The sequence below is a fragment of the Salvia splendens genome, chromosome 6 (genome assembly GCF_004379255.2).
Source record: "Salvia splendens isolate huo1 chromosome 6, SspV2, whole genome shotgun sequence".
In the NCBI taxonomy this organism is placed as follows: Eukaryota; Viridiplantae; Streptophyta; class Magnoliopsida; order Lamiales; family Lamiaceae; genus Salvia; species Salvia splendens.
In genome coordinates, this window is record NC_056037.1 from 4584859 (window position 1) to 4600157 (window position 15299).

Here is a 15299-nt window from a genome sequence, read left to right on the forward strand (position 1 = left end):
AATGCTCGTACTTTTATGGGACGAAGAGTATAAGTTTTATAGTAATAAAATGTCAGTGAGATAAATTATTGAAATGTTAGGTGTATTACCAAAAGTATTAAAAAATAAAAATATCAATTAATCATGAAGAGAAGAAAAATTATGTCAGTTAATAATAGATGGAGGGAGTACAATTTAATTTCAAGCAACCAAAAGTCTCAAATAAATATTACAAATATATTTAGGACATTCTCTCTCTCAATTATCGTAGAGTATGTATATCAGGTCAAATTATTGAAAAATTATGAAATTTTAACAAATTCTAATCCAGCATGCAATTTTAAAAATAAACAAAAAAAATTTGTAATCATCACACGGTGATTCAATCCGATGAATTAACAGACGTCCTCTATCAATAAAATAGGAGTACTTGCCTTTGCCTTTGCCTTTGCCCTATATATAATTTGAGTGACCAATTTGTAACGTGAATATCATTTTCCGAATCTTTTTAGATCCATCGTTTCATTAGCCCCATTACTTTGCCAGAAACCTGTTTCTCATCTCCGATGGAAAAAGCTAAAGGTTAGCAGCTCATGCTCACTGTCTTTTGATTGGATTTCGTCAATTGCGTATATTGATTGGTGTGGCTGTAAGTTCTATCTGTTTTGGCGTTTCGGATTTCCTTTTTTTTGTGGTTTGTTCCGATTTGGGGGTATGCTTGTTAGCAATGAGTAAATAATCATCAATTGCATTTTAATCGCTAAGCATAATCTGAATCGTTGAGCAACCTGCAAGGGTATGTTGAATCTAGGTAGGGGCTTTGGTTTGCGAATGATCGAGCTTTAGCAAAACTTGGTGGATGGTTTTTCCTACTTCAGAGCCGTGCAACGATGAGTATTAGTTCATGATTGCGATTATTTTCAATTTAGTTGGTGTGGGATAATGATGTCTGCTTCAGAAGCTACCTGTTTCGTCTGTTTGGTTCGTTAATCAATCCAGATACACTTTCTTCACTTTATGCAATTCCCAGTCACCAATGTCATGGAGTATATCCCAAGGCTATGTTTCTTTGGTTGATAAAGTTGGATAAGAGTGGATTACTTAAAATTTCATTTGATCCCATGCTTGTTTTGGTTTGAGTGACTAGATGGATGATATGTATGTATCCCAGCTGAATAGATAAGATGTGATTTACATCTCTTTCTTCATAGTGCATTACATACATATTGATGTACAGTACTATTTACAGTATTATTTTTTATGTTGAACAAAACAGTTACTTAAATTTGCATACATCACAGGATAATTAAAACTTTGCAGTTACACTGTCAACAATTTTTTTGGTGAAGTTATTGAATGTGTAATGTGCAAACAGTGTTAGTATTTTACTAATGGATAGTGTTGTAGTACTTCTGGAACAATTGGAGATGTTGTAATTGCAAAATATTAAGGTAATATAGTAATTCCAACGTTTGAAAAGTCTTGGAGGAATTGCCAAAGCGGCTAATGGTTTTGTTATTTACCGCAACGAGAAATCCTTATGGTGAACAAGACCTAAATGTTAGCGTGTGAATTATGTACTATTATTTTCCCTTTTTCAAGCACACTAGTGGGTGAATGTAATTTACTACTCCATAGTCCATGCCCCTATGTCATTTTTTGACTGTGCTCCTCAATTTATCAGTTGTTGACGTTAAGGATGGAACTACGGCTACATTCACTCCTCATCAAGAAGGTATTTCAACATTTTTTTCTTGCATTACTATTGCCACTATGGGGACATGCCATTTGTTTCTCTCACCTGAAAATCCATGCTGCACAAAGTGTATCATATGGATTCTGTCCCTCCATTGTTTTAACTGCAGAGAATACATGCTTCAATTCACATCTGTTATTTATTGGTTAAGTTGGAAACTTTGACTCGAGTTGGTGGTTTCTTTTGGCTATATGGGATGATTATTACTAATTCAGATATATTTCGACGTGGGAGAATAAGCTATTTACTATTCCTCTGTTTTCTTCATTGGCTTCTGTTTTATTAGTTATTGAAGCTAAAGATGGAGATATTGCTGCTGTTCCTACTGCATTTGCTGGTCATCAAGAAGGCAAGATTGCCTCTGTGTTTTTATTTTTATCAAGTCATGTATATTAGTACAACTTATAACATTTGATCTCTGACATGCACGATAAGTCGATAACCTTGCAAGTAGAAAATATTGAAGAATAAGCCTAACTTAAGAATGTTCACAAAATAAAAATAAAAAAACATATTGCAACCGCGAAGGAATGAGTGACTGATTGAATAGTAGAAGAAGACTTAGCACCACACTTTTACTAGGCAATGTATATATGTGGATACAACTTGCATAACTAATCCTGGAAAAAGATTTAATAAGAATGCTTAGCTGTAGTCATGTCATGTCATGTCATATTTATAGAATGAAATGGAATATTAAGGTTCAATTTACTTTATCTTATACTGTTCATCCAGTATCATTACCAGTAATCTGCTAAAAAAACGTCAAAGACCCTTCTACACTAAAACATTACAGTGATTCTTGATATGCGATACTGCCACTGAAGTAAATGAAAATCTGATTTACTTTTGCATTCTATTGTATCCTCTTTAGCACACGGCTTGGTGCTCAACCTAATACTAAAAATATCAACCTTATTTTGTAGAATTCATTTTGTAAATCCAATTAGCAAACTAGCTCTCTCTTATGTCTAACTATTACACTGATCTTTGCATTTTACCTCACTACATTTTGCTTATTGTCTTCCTTTTCTATTAGTTGTCGATGCCAAAGATGGAACTATCTCAGTGGCGTCTGCATTTCCTGGTCATCAAGAAGGTAATAATCTAATTCCAATTCCTCAATTTCTTTTTCTGATCCCTTTTGCCTTTCCTCTGCTGAACAAAATGATTGGCAGCAACTCTTAGCACACATACATATGTAGATCCTGTTTGCTGAGTTGAAAGATCTTCTAGTTGATAGAACTTTTCCAATGCAGGAATACTTCCAGTAACTGAGCTATATTTACATAAACCAGATATAATAATGTCGTACATTGATAGTATAGGGGGTATACAAACGGTCTTGAGAGATGGGAAAGACTAAGCAGATTGCTGTTACTGATCTGAGGTCATAATTTTCACAAGATTTTAATTGATTGAGGTTGCTCAGTCGCTTGTATTTTTTGTGTTTTCTCTTACATTTTCTACTAAATGCTTTAGTTTCATATAGACCAATTGTTCATGATTTGACACAATCGACTCTATCATGTACAGTTCATGCTTCATAACTTCATCTCTGTCCATAACCTGAATTGGCTTTAATCTCCTATGTATCAATGGCGCTGATACCATTAAGAAAGATTTAGTGGATTATTTGCTCAGAGAACTATGTTCTCATTAAGAATGAAGAAAATGGTGAATGTTGTAAGGATTTCCCTTAGATTTTCTCTTTTACCATAGTTAATTATATGTTCTGTTTATAAGTCTTTGTAACGAATAATCATATAAAGTATTACTGTTCTTTGTTCCTGGTTAGAGGACTGGTTTCGCAATTCCTTTATGATTGATTATCTTAGTCAACCAATTTTTGCTTGGTTAAGATACTTTGCAATTTCAAGAACATATGATAGAATAGATAGTAACATTATTGCTTTTGTAATGGCTGCAGCTGTTCAGGATAGAGATCACAAATTCTTGACAAAAGCAGTTGAAGAGGCGTACAAAGGTGTCGATAGTGGAGATGGAGGTCCTTTTGGCGCTGTTGTGGTACACAATGATGAAGTGGTCGTAAGGTGTCATAACATGGTCCTCAAGCACACAGACCCCACTGCTCATGCAGAGGTTACAGCAATAAGAGAGGTTAGAATAATCCTTAATGTGAACCTGCTTGAACAGTACATTTATCTGAAAATTGTTTTCTTTTATTTGGGTTGATCGTCTCTTACGTTGTGTATTCTTACCATGCATTTTCAGGCTTGCAAGAAGCTCAACAGGATTGAGCTCTCGGACTGTGAGATATACGCTTCATGTGAGCCATGCCCCATGTGTTTCGGCGCAATCCATCTCTCCAGAATCAAGGTATTTTGACTGCTGAATTTCCTCTCTTTGCCTTTGAACTTGTATTCGCCTCCACAATCTGACGTCTTTATTTCAGAGACTGGTGTACGGAGCGAAAGCTGAAGCTGCTATTGCCATCGGTTTCGATGACTTCATAGCAGATGCATTGAGAGGAACTGGGTTTTACCAGAAGGCTAATCTTGAAATCAAAAGAGCTGATGGGAATGGGGCGATGATAGCAGAGCAGGTATTCGAGAAAACAAAGGAGAAATTTCAACTGTACTGAAGAATATTCCTTCAATTGTAATTGTCGATGAAATCTATTAACTCAACCACTGCTCTTTTTGTTCTTTGCTGATGCATTTAACGTTTCATATAAAGGGATTTGCTGTATTTTCTTAATAATTGTAAATGCATATTATGTATGAACTGGACTTTATTTGAGTTGAAGGATACATCAATGATTCAATTCATAACTGGACTTTATTTGAGTTGAAGGATTCGTCAATGATTCAATTCATAGTTGTGTGACACAAGTTTAGAAATAATTATTGTATATGATGATATTTTTTGGTGATTCAATTCATTGGTGTAAAATGGAGATTGGATTGAATTTGTCTTGGGCTTAATCGTGGACCACATGACATTGGATCCTATTACTACGTGCTATAGATGATCTTATCTGATTCCAGCCACACTTTTTTATTAGTCGACAAGAAATAAAAATTGAAATTTATAGTAGAGAAAACTAATACTCCAGGTTATTGATCTTTTTTCTTAAACGTAGGGGAAATGGAAATGATAGGAGTGAGTTCAATTCTACCATTTCCTCAATCTAATTTCATCATTTGAAATTTGGTACTTATACTATAGCACGCAAACTGGAGTACATAAAATAGATACATTCTGGGTTTAGGATTTAGAGATTAATTATGCTTCTTCTAACTCAACACAATTTGAAGCAGTTTGAAAGAAAATACTAAAAGAAATATTTTTCTTTAGTTTTTGTAAAATAGTGTTGTATTTAAATATAAAATTCTTACCATGAAAAAGATTGTCATATTTCCACAAATCAATCATCACATGACAGTAGATTTATCAAAGTATTGTGAATGGATAAGAAAACTCAAATAAACCATTATACCTTCAAAATAAGAAATGAAAATGGGCCGCTGAGGTACCGTGTTTGAACCCCTCCATAGCGATGTCGGGCCGGGTTATGGGGGCGCCTGGGGTGAGCGAATCACCTTTTGTCCCTAAGAAATGAAACAGACATTTTTTTCTTTTTATGTCAGTTTAGTTGGATAGGTATTCCATACTACATTGTAGTAGTGAAGTAATGTCTCACTTAGTGAAGGAGAGAGAGAAGTAATTTTTATTTTATAGTTTGATATAAAAAAAAAATAGACCGTACATAGTACTCTTATTACTTCAGTTGAGTTATTTTTATCTTTATGGCAAAAATCAACCTCTTAGTTTAATTCAGTAAACACACGTTCCTTAATTTCTAGCCAAAAAAAACACAACGAATACGATAGGAGAAATAGATTTTTACTTTTTAAAGTCGCGAAGAATCTCTTTTTAGTAACTTTTTTTTGATAAGACTAAGTCACTTAAAAATAATAAAAGATAATGGTGTTCATATCCTTATGACCTTATGCAAATACTACGACGCTTCCCCATTTTAAATCGAAAGCCAAATCTCATAAAAAAAATATACAAATCTAATTAAAAATTAATAAGAGTCAGAAGTCTGACAACCGAAAATTGAAGAAACGCAAAATGGTCAAAACCGAACACCTCTGTTTCGCAGCGTATAAATAAACGAGCCATCGATTTTCTGAAACAATAGACAAATCCAAAATTATAATGTTAGATAGCAATTGCGATGATCATCACCATCAATCCAAGCAGCGGGAGCGGATTCTTCCAAAGCGCATAATCCTCATCCGCCACGGCGAGAGCGCTGGCAACATCGACGGCGCCGCCTACGCCACCACCCCCGACAACCGCATACCCCTCACTCCCCAGGGCGACCAGCAGTCCGAGCGCGCTGGCGCTCAGATCTACGACGTCGTATCCGACGCCGGCGCCTCCTCCAACTGGAAGGTCTACTTCTACGTCTCCCCCTACGCCAGGACACGTTCAACGCTCCGCGGAATCGGTCGAGCCTTTCCGCGGAGCAGAATCATCGGCGCCAGGGAGGAATGTCGGATCAGAGAGCAGGATTTCGGCAATTTTCAGGTTGCCGAGCGGATGAAGGTTATTAAGGAGATTAGGGAGAGGTTCGGGAGGTTCTTCTATCGATTTCCTGAGGGCGAGTCTGCCGCCGATGTTTTCGATCGCGTTTCGAGTATGTTTGTTTTCCTCTCAACTTTAGTATTTAAACTCACACTTTTTTCCTCTTGGAATTATCTGCTTGATTTTTTGTTGTTTTTAAATTACGCGTATTGATTTGATTAAGTTGTTGCCCTGATTGATGAACAATCAAGTAGGTAGCGTAGTGTTTCCTTGAGGTTTTTTGGATACATGAACAATTACCAGATCATGGACATACTTGCATAAAAAATATGTCTGCTGAAATGGAATTTACTTGATGCAGTGGATCTGAGAGCATTTTCTTGTGTGCTGTGTATGGCAAGTTGATGCAATTGTTAGTTTAATTACCAAACATCTTCAGAGACATTTGAATGGAAGATGTATACTAATGTTAGATTTGGCAGTATCTGCATTCTCTTCTAATTTTCATAAAAAGGCTAGCTAAGACACGGAGATAAGAATTGCTTCATGAACTTAGTTTAAACAGTCATTGTTCTTCCATGGATTGTGTACAGTAATATTCTAAAAGCTGGTGTTGTATTTCAATTTAATTGAATTTGGCATGCCCACATAGACAGGGGCGTAGCCACTTGAGGAGGGTAGGGTGCAAATGCTCCCCTCAAAAAAAAATTTGTACCATTTTCTTCTTCAATTTTTGCAAAATTTTCAATTTCCTTCATAAATGCCCTCCCTCAAACTCTAGAAATTTCTTTGTAAATATATTTTTGTCCCTTCTAAATTGAATTCTTGCATCCGCCCCTGCACATAGATTCCCTTTGGTAATATCGAAGGCTTACTTTCTCATTTGTTTGGCATGTCATTTATTTTGGCATGGCTAAAAATTTATGCCTAGAAAAACTGGGCTGTCAAATGGGAGGGACAGAGTCCTTGATTTGTAGTACAAATTTAAATTCGTATGAGAACCCATACTGACATAGTATTTCATCTGAATCCACATTTTTAACTCCACATCTGTATTTGGTTTATTCATGGTGCTGACAAATTAATACTGATTTATTATGTGTGTATTATTGGGATAGTCTTTCTCTCAAAATGTTCTCATCATTTCTCATACATGTGAGAGTGTTGTGTTTAAATGCATTATGTGTGCGTTTTGCTGTTATGAGGAGAATTGAAGGGTTGGGGAAGGGAAGAAGAGGGTTCACTATTTAGTCGGTGCCCAGCTAAAGATATTGGCAGCAGTGGGGAAAAAGTTGGAAGCCAGAGGACCAGGGAGAGGCTTAGGTCGGCCGTGGCCATTGGATATAGAAAAGAACAAGGATAAGAGGAAAGAATACTAAAAAGGAAGGCTGAGGTGGCAGAGTAAGCAAGAATGACACACTAATAATATGAACATATTACATGATCATTCTATTTGTATGCGTTGCTGTCTATTTTAATGTCTCCTCTGTTGAACCATTTTTCCAGCCACCCCAGGGAAAACAAGAGCAGATCTTGAGTCAATTCAATGGTTTAAGGGGTGATTGCGCAAACAGTTTGCGAAATTGATACAGTTTATCTTGTTTCTTTAGCAGTTGTGAGATATGAAATCAAAGAACCGCTTACTATGTGCAGGTTTTCTCGAATCCTTATGGAGGGACATAGATATGAGCAGGCTCCACCATGACCCAACTGATGAACTTAACCTTGTTATCGTATCACACGGACTTGCAATTCGTGTTTTTCTTATGAAGTGGTTCAAATGGACAGTCGAGCAGTTTGAGCACTTGAATAACCCTGGGAACTGTGAGTTCCAAGTAATGCAGCTAGGCGATGGAGGAGAATACAGTCTCGCCGTCCAACACAGTGAAGAACAAATGCAAGAATGGGGATTATCCCCTGATATGATAGCAGACCAACAGTGGCGAGCTCAAGCTAACAAGGGTAACTGGAACGACAGCTGCCTGTGGTATCCCAACACCTTCTTTGACAAGTTTGCAGACCCCGAAACTGAAGGCACTGCTGATGAGTTACAATCACCGTCCGATATTGACTGCCAAAATGATTCTTAATCCGTCGCTTCTCTGCCTGTTGATGAACATGTTGTATTGACGACCTAGTATGCTAACTCATTCAAAAGTAAAGAATGTTGGAAACAAGAAAGAGAATTGATGATTGATTTATATATGTACCCTGTGCCCATGTACTACCGTATGTTCGATTTGTATCCGTGCAAATCGACCATTTCTACCCACTGGATTTACTATCAATTTTCCTCAAACTCAAACCTACATGTACTTAATTACAATGGACCTATTTCTATCAAATTTAAAATATTAGAAGACTATTTGTAATCATACTATTAATTTTGGAAAATTAGTTATTAGACCCTTGTTTGGTTATAAGATTTCACATGTATTTTGTGATTGTGCTTACTCAAAGTTATGAATCTATTAGTTAGAGATGACACATACCACTAAGCTATATTTCTCAACTAATTATTAATTAGAAACAAATTTGATTTTTTTTCACTAACTGTTAAGTTTTCTTGCTTGAATTTCATGACAATACACACTCTTTCTTTAAGTTTCATATTTATACTATGATACAAATTTTTAACATTTTGTATGATAGGAGATGGTTCATTTGAAACTCTATCTTAAAATCCTTCCAGACTTCCAGTTCACTTCCCGTTATGGTTTTTTATATGCTCATTTTCTTTACCCACATTAGTATCTTGGTTGTTAGATAAAAGAAAGAAATAGATAAATAAAACATCATAAATCATGAAAATTTTTCTTAAAACTTAGAATGTCCCATTAAGAAAGTAAGAACTAAGAATAGTTAAGTTTTATTGCTTGAATTAATTTACTCGGATATTAGAATGTCCCAATCAAAAAATAAGAATAATTACATTTTTTTTACTGCATTAATTATACCTTGACATTAGAATGTTCCATTTCCATTCCAAAAGTAAGAAAAGTTAAGTTTCATTGCTTAAATATCACTCTAATTTAATTCTGTCTCATCTCTTTATCTCTAATCCCCTCTCTTAAAGTTTTAATTACGCCGTTTTCGCCGCGCGCACACGCTCTTTCTTATACTCTCCCTCACAAAATTCATATGTCAAATTCTCAACATGAAATCCCCTCTGACTCTTCTCCTCCAATCCCTAATCCTCCTCCTCACCTTCGCCGGAGCTCAGCCGCCGCCGGCACCCAGCATTGGCAGACACTACAATGACGCCAGGTCGTCGGCGATCATGTTCGGCGCGCTCATCTCCTTGGTCTTCCTCATGGGGCTCTTCTCGATCTACATCCGCCACTGCGCCGCCGGCCCCTCCGCCGCCCCCTCAATGCGCGCCGTGGCGGCGCGCGGCCTCGACGCGGTGGTGGTCGACGCGTTCCCGACGTTCACCTACGCGGAGGTGAAGGAGCGCAAGATCGGGAAGTGCGCGCTCGAGTGCGCCGTGTGCCTCAGCGAATTCGAGGCCGACGAAACGCTGCGTTTGATCCCGAAATGCGACCACGTCTTCCACCCTGAGTGCGTCGACGCATGGTTCGAGTCGCACGTCACCTGCCCGGTCTGCCGGGCCAATCTCGACCCGCGGACAGACGACGAGCCGGTTCAATTATCTGAACCGGCGCCCACGGACTGGACTAGCATTGCGGAGAGGACTAATTCGAGAACAAGAGAAATCGCGATTCAAATAGGAGAGGATGGCGCGAACCGGACCCCATTCTTTGATTTACCGAGCGGGTCCGATAGGTGCCGCTCCGATAGGTGGTGGTCGATCCGAACCGCGAGAGTGGTCGCTTTGGATGAGTTTAGGTCGCACTCGACCGGACACTCGCTGGTCCAACCGGTGGAAAATCTCGACCGGTTCACATTAAGGCTGCCTAACACGGTTAGGAAGGAGGTGATGGACCGGACCGGTTGGACCAGCGCGGCTACTACATTGCCTATGGCGAGAAGCTCGCGGAGGAGTTTCATGAGTGGGGAATGGAGCGGCCGGTGGAGTTTCTTCTCAAGAGGCGAAAGGGTTGTCGACGAAAGTAGTGAGCCGCCGCTGAGGGTGCCTTCTTTCGTGTCTTTCGAGCCGAAGACGGACGACAAAACCGGTTTAATGTTGGAAAACCGGAGTAAGTCTTCGGTTTAATATGCTGAGTTTGAGCAGAGTAGATCGCTAGCGTGAGCTTTATAACATATTTTTGAATTCTTTCTTTAATCTATTTTTGTGTTTGAATTCTTGCTCTTAATACATTACCCACTGAGGTTGGACAATGTGAGTAGTAGTATAATATCGTTTTAAATGACTAGAAAATAATAATTTGTATATATGATAACATAATACAGTCTTATTAGCTTGTTATTGATATTTTAACATATATAATACTCCGTAGTAGTATAATTATCGAGTAAGTTTGTGAAAGGTAAAAGGTCTATTTTATGTCATGGCTTGATTGTTTTTCATTGATGTTATATTGTTTCCGTAAATGGAGTATAAAAAAGGAGTACTCAACACCTGAATTTTCAGGATACAAATATACCGCAGGTTTTGAGTGTTTGATGATGAAATTAGAAGGGCGAGGGAATTGAACTTCTTGTGTTTGTCCACTATGAATGATGATCGGAGAAAATTTGGAGGTTTCCGCCGTATTTCTCCTTGGATGTCATTGCAGGTTTGTATATCTTCGAATGACGATGAGAATGTAGAACCATCAAAAACCAACCTTAATTGCCTGAGGATGGTACCTCATCATCGGAATACCGCTCATCCAAAAACAGCAGCCTCGTCAGCCCTCCCCCACTTATCCCGATACGGAACTGCATTCAGCTGCTCGCCATCCTCCAACTATACCATAACATCAGAAGATTATACACACATCCAATCAGGATTAGAGATATTATTGAGTATCAAATGAGCATTATTTTAAATCTTGGTTGGATGATCTCTTAATTAGTTAGATCCTCTATCAATGCAGAAAATGCAGCATCACGAAAAGGACGAAGCATGAGTAGTCTTCAAATATGAATATGCAAAACCTAAATTTCAAATCCAGTGACATAGGCTAAATCATTCAATCTCATTGTGATCGAGTCAATATGTGACGAAAAAGAAGGGACATCTTCCACACAAGACGTGAAAATGCATAATACTCCATATTTTAGAATCTGCGCATTTTCATTGCTTCGGTAGCATACACTCTTAGTTCAACACATAAAAGCATTCTACTGGAACCGAACATAGAAAACCAATAAAACCAAACCCCCTTGATAAATACACAATTCCAAAAACCCACGATTAACTAAACGGTAAGTGGAAAAAAAAACTAACTTGTTGAGCTTGTTGAGCTGAGAGCTTCTTGGATGGGCGACAGGAGTAAGAATTAGAAGCAAATAAAGGCCACCAGCAACACCAATGTACTGCAATCAAAAAGCAGAATGCACAGCTCAAATGAATCACCTTCGTCCCAAATCAAGGCCCTGAATGCACAGTTTTCTACTTTCTACAGCCAGTCTGTAATCAACGAGGCAGGAAGCAAAATGCACCTTTCATATCTGAAATTGAGACGATGCAACTCGAGTTCTCTCCCTTTTGACTGGTTCTTGCTAATCATAGAAATATCCCTGCAAGCATCACTTATTCATGTACTATTTTTGCAAAAAAGATTTATGCAACTATGCTTATTACCTGTACCTGTACACTAGGCTTGATCGATTCCCTAAGACAGCCATCTATGAATTCAGTCATCACTATCAAACAGACAGTAAAGACTAAAAGCATATAAGAAAAACTCTAGAGTAAGGGAAAAAAAGCATATAAGAAAGAAACAAACTCGATTATTTCTCCCTTCTAGCAATCACCATTACTATCTCAATGAAAATCAATTTCCAAGAAAAAAGATAGAGAGATACACACAAACACATAGGCTTAGAATCATATTCTGCAATTTAAATCAATAGAAACCACTGAAACAGTCAAAGCTAGATTGGAAATCACATAGTACTTCATTATTCCAAAATGCCATCCAAATTCAATGCAATCTCAGAAACTACAGCATTTGAAATCACCATTACCATCTCAATGAAATCCATTTCCAAGAAAACAAGCCCAGAATCATATTGTGCAATTTATATCAATACAAACCATTGAAACAGTCATTGTTTATTCCTACAACATCCTTAAAAAAGATCCCTAAATGCCATCCAAATTCAATGCAAATCACAGAAACTACAACATTTGAAGCAAACAAAATGATCAATTACACATCATCTTGGCACACTGCTAACAAGCCTTGCTCCAACTCTATCAAGCTGATTCACCATTGCCATAGACTTCAAGTTCCCCACTCTCCAAAAAGCCTCCACCATTCTCTCCCCAATCTCTCTACCCCTCTCCTCAGAGTCAGTCACAGCCACCGCAGTCGGCCCAGCCCCACTGATCGTGCAGCCAAACGCACCCGCCCCAATCGCCGCCTTCTTCACCGCCTCCATCCCGGGAATCAGCGGCGCCCTGCTCGGCTCCACGATCTTATCCGATGACAGCGCCTTCCCTAACCCAACCACATCCCCCTGCAGCACCGACGCCACCAGAGCCCCCGCCTGGCTGCAATTCCAGACGTGATTCGACATCGAGACCTCCGGCCGCAGCGCCGCCCTCATCTCCTTCGTCGGAGCTTCGAATTCTGGATTCACCAACACAAAATAGAGACTCTTCTCGTGAGGGAATTTGAGCTGCATTAATTCCAAGGGCTCGTAGCTTCGGATCAAAACGAAACCCCCCAAAATCGAAGGCGCCACGTTGTCGGCGTGGTAGCCGGAGACCTTGGCCTCCGATTCCAATCCGGCAATGACGAGCTCCGATTGAGAGAGAGGGGCGCCGAATAGCTCGTTGACGGCGACGGCGGAGGCGGCGGCGCTGGCGGCGCTGGAGCCGAGGCCGCTGCCGAGGGGGAGGCCCTTGTCGAGGGAGAGGGAGAGGCCGACGGAGCGGATCCCGAGCATTTTCATGACGGAGAGGGCGGCGATGCCGGCGCAGTTGAGGAGGGGGTCCTTACTGAGGCGGGATCCGGCGCCGGAGATGTGAGAGATGGCGAGGGCACCGGGCTGGACGGCGGGGTCGATGTGGAGGGTGACGTGGTCGCCGATTCCATCGACGGCGCAGCCGAGGAAGTCAAAGCCGGGGCCTAAGTTGGCGACGGTGGCGGGGGCGAAGGATTTGACGGAGGAGAAGAGGGGGAGGGGCTCGGTGGATTTGGTGTAGGTGGAGGAGGGGAGTGCGGATGTGGAGGTGGTGAGTCTTAATTGGGTGTGGGGTTTGGATTGAGAGATGTTGTTGGCGGCGGCGGCAGTGGTGATGGTGGTTAGATTCAGGTATGTGGTGGTGGCCATTGTGAGTGAGTTGGAGATGCGGTGGCAGTGAAAGGGTTTAATTTTGCTAATGCTAAATCAAATAGCCTAGACTCATATAGGTATTAAGTAAAAGTAATTATAATAAGTATGATCAAATCGTGGTAATTCAGATTAGAATAAAGATCATTTTTTGTCCTAAACATATGCCGATTTTTTTATTTTGGTCAAAAACATTATCTTTTGAATTATTCGGTCTCTCACATTTGAAATCAGATCACATTTAGTCCGAAATTGACGGAACTGTTAAAATTTAACATCGCCTCCGACTGCGCTGCCCTCCGCGCCGCCGTGGGCGGCCGCGTCCTCCTCTGGAACCTCTCCAGCCCCACCCCCTGCTCCTGGCCCGGTGTCAACTGCTCCCCTGACAACTCCTCCGTCGTCGAGCTCCACTTCCTCGGAATGGGCCTCTCCGGCGAGCTCCCCCCAAATCCTTCTCCAACATGACCAATCTGCAGACTCTCAGCCTCCGCTACAACGCCCTCTCCGGCCCCCTCCCGCCCGACCTCTTCACCTCCCTCCGCAATCTCTACATGCGGCACAATTTCTTCACCGACGAGCTTCCCCAAACCCTCTTCTCCCTCACCTCGCTGGTGAGGCTCAATCTAGCGGATTACAACTTATCAGGTCCGATTTCGCCGGGTTTCGCCAATTTGACCCGGTTAGGAACTCTCTATTTGCATAAAAACCGCTTATCCGGCCCGATTCCCTCCCTAGATCTGCCTGCCCTAGTTCAATTCGATGTTTCCTGCAATACCTAATCGGCTCAATCCCCAATTCCCTTTCGAAAAACCCTAAATCCTCCTTCCTCGGCAATCCGCTTTGCGGCGAGCCTCTCAAGTCGTGCGGAAACGCTAATCCGAAGAAGAAGAAACTCTCCGCCAGAGCGATTGTCGGCATTGTGATCGCCTCCGTCGTCGCGGTTTTCGTTGACCGTTAAATTTTTACTTGCTCTGTCCATTTCGGACTAAATGTGATCCAATTTCAAATGTGAGGGACCGAATAATTCAAAAGATAATGTTTTGGACCAAAATCAAAAAATCGCCACATGTTTAGGACCAAAAAGGACTTTTACTCTTCATATTAACTAAATATTGTCTCATTCATGTGAGCTTAACTAATTCAGATTAACTAATCGTGGGAATGGTGGCAATTTGGAATAATCCAAATCAATCTTTTTTTTGGGATTAAAATATGATCTGATTGGTATGAGACTGAATTTACAGAAGTTATTTAGTGTGCATGTGGAGTGCAATATATGCGGTGTATGTAATTTATGAAATGCCCAATTATCTATATGAAATTCCAAGTATCTATTTTTAATAAAAATATGGAATTTAAATTATGGAATTGAGTTCAATTTTAATTCTAAATTTTTTGTGTTACCAAACATGGGTTTGGTATTGAAGGCTCCAATTACAATTCCGTAAACCAATTCCGTGATACCGAACGGGGCCTTAGTTATTGATCGTGTGCCGCCATTTGGACATAGAATGCAATGCTAGATCCAAGGACAGTGGATCAATTGCGGGGCGAGGGTTGAAGACAAGGGAGAGAAAGGAGTTTCGTGGTG

At 40.0% G+C, this 15299-nt stretch overlaps 4 protein-coding genes across 16 annotated transcripts; 3 read left to right on the plus strand and 1 right to left on the minus strand.

Moving 5' to 3' along the window:
* The first annotated feature begins 365 nt into the window (after positions 1-365).
* LOC121806774 (guanosine deaminase) lies at positions 366-4545 on the plus strand. 3 transcript variants are annotated; one of them, XM_042206916.1, is made up of 7 exons: positions 369-561; positions 1664-1714; positions 2022-2084; positions 2775-2834; positions 3666-3856; positions 3971-4075; positions 4152-4545. In XM_042206916.1, the coding sequence occupies exons 1-7, from the start codon at positions 546-548 to the stop codon at positions 4338-4340; spliced, it is 675 nt and encodes a 224-aa protein (XP_042062850.1). In that variant the 5' UTR covers positions 369-545; the 3' UTR covers positions 4341-4545. The 3 variants fall into 3 exon arrangements, with proteins under 3 accessions (XP_042062853.1, XP_042062851.1, XP_042062850.1); XM_042206919.1 differs by lacking the exon at positions 2022-2084 and having other exon boundaries at positions 366-561; XM_042206917.1 differs by lacking the exon at positions 1664-1714 and having other exon boundaries at positions 368-561.
* Positions 4546-5812: 1267 nt separating this feature from the next.
* On the plus strand, positions 5813-8519 carry LOC121807323 (phosphoglycerate mutase-like protein AT74). Its single transcript, XM_042207544.1, has 2 exons — positions 5813-6407; positions 7949-8519. Exons 1-2 carry the CDS (start codon positions 5924-5926, stop codon positions 8383-8385), a joined length of 921 nt encoding a protein of 306 aa, XP_042063478.1. The 5' UTR covers positions 5813-5923; the 3' UTR covers positions 8386-8519.
* Positions 8520-9368: 849 nt separating this feature from the next.
* LOC121807352 (E3 ubiquitin-protein ligase ATL6-like) lies at positions 9369-10659 on the plus strand. The gene has a single exon (XM_042207571.1). The coding sequence runs from the start codon at positions 9453-9455 to the stop codon at positions 10470-10472; it is 1020 nt and encodes a 339-aa protein (XP_042063505.1). The 5' UTR covers positions 9369-9452; the 3' UTR covers positions 10473-10659.
* A 99-nt stretch (positions 10660-10758) lies between these two features.
* LOC121809753 (homoserine kinase-like) lies at positions 10759-13765 on the minus strand. 11 transcript variants are annotated; one of them, XM_042210537.1, is made up of 5 exons: positions 12584-13765; positions 12015-12039; positions 11867-11926; positions 11652-11740; positions 10759-11168 (listed from the first exon to the last, which is right to left on the minus strand). In XM_042210537.1, the coding sequence occupies exon 1, from the start codon at positions 13706-13708 to the stop codon at positions 12587-12589; it is 1122 nt and encodes a 373-aa protein (XP_042066471.1). In that variant the 5' UTR covers positions 13709-13765; the 3' UTR covers positions 10759-11168; positions 11652-11740; positions 11867-11926; positions 12015-12039; positions 12584-12586. The 11 variants fall into 11 exon arrangements, with proteins under 11 accessions (XP_042066471.1, XP_042066472.1, XP_042066466.1 ...); XM_042210538.1 differs by having other exon boundaries at positions 11652-11800; XM_042210532.1 differs by having other exon boundaries at positions 11867-11944.
* Between the last annotated feature and the right edge of the window lie 1534 nt (positions 13766-15299).

Excerpts from the sequence above, each read along its gene's own strand:
- LOC121806774 (XM_042206916.1), top strand. Across the intron at positions 3,857-3,970 it reads AGGTTACAGCAATAAGAGAG|GCTTGCAAGAAGCTCAACAG; the intron begins GTTAGAATAATC and ends ATGCATTTTCAG. Across the intron at positions 4,076-4,151 it reads TCCATCTCTCCAGAATCAAG|AGACTGGTGTACGGAGCGAA; the intron begins GTATTTTGACTG and ends TCTTTATTTCAG.
- LOC121807323 (XM_042207544.1), top strand. The coding sequence starts at position 5,924 with ATGTTAGATAGCAATTGCGATGATCATCACCATCAATCCAAGCAGCGG. Across the intron at positions 6,408-7,948 it reads TGTTTTCGATCGCGTTTCGA|GTTTTCTCGAATCCTTATGG; the intron begins GTATGTTTGTTT and ends TACTATGTGCAG.
- LOC121807352 (XM_042207571.1), top strand. The coding sequence starts at position 9,453 with ATGAAATCCCCTCTGACTCTTCTCCTCCAATCCCTAATCCTCCTCCTC.
- LOC121809753 (XM_042210534.1), bottom strand. The coding sequence starts at position 13,708 with ATGGCCACCACCACATACCTGAATCTAACCACCATCACCACTGCCGCC.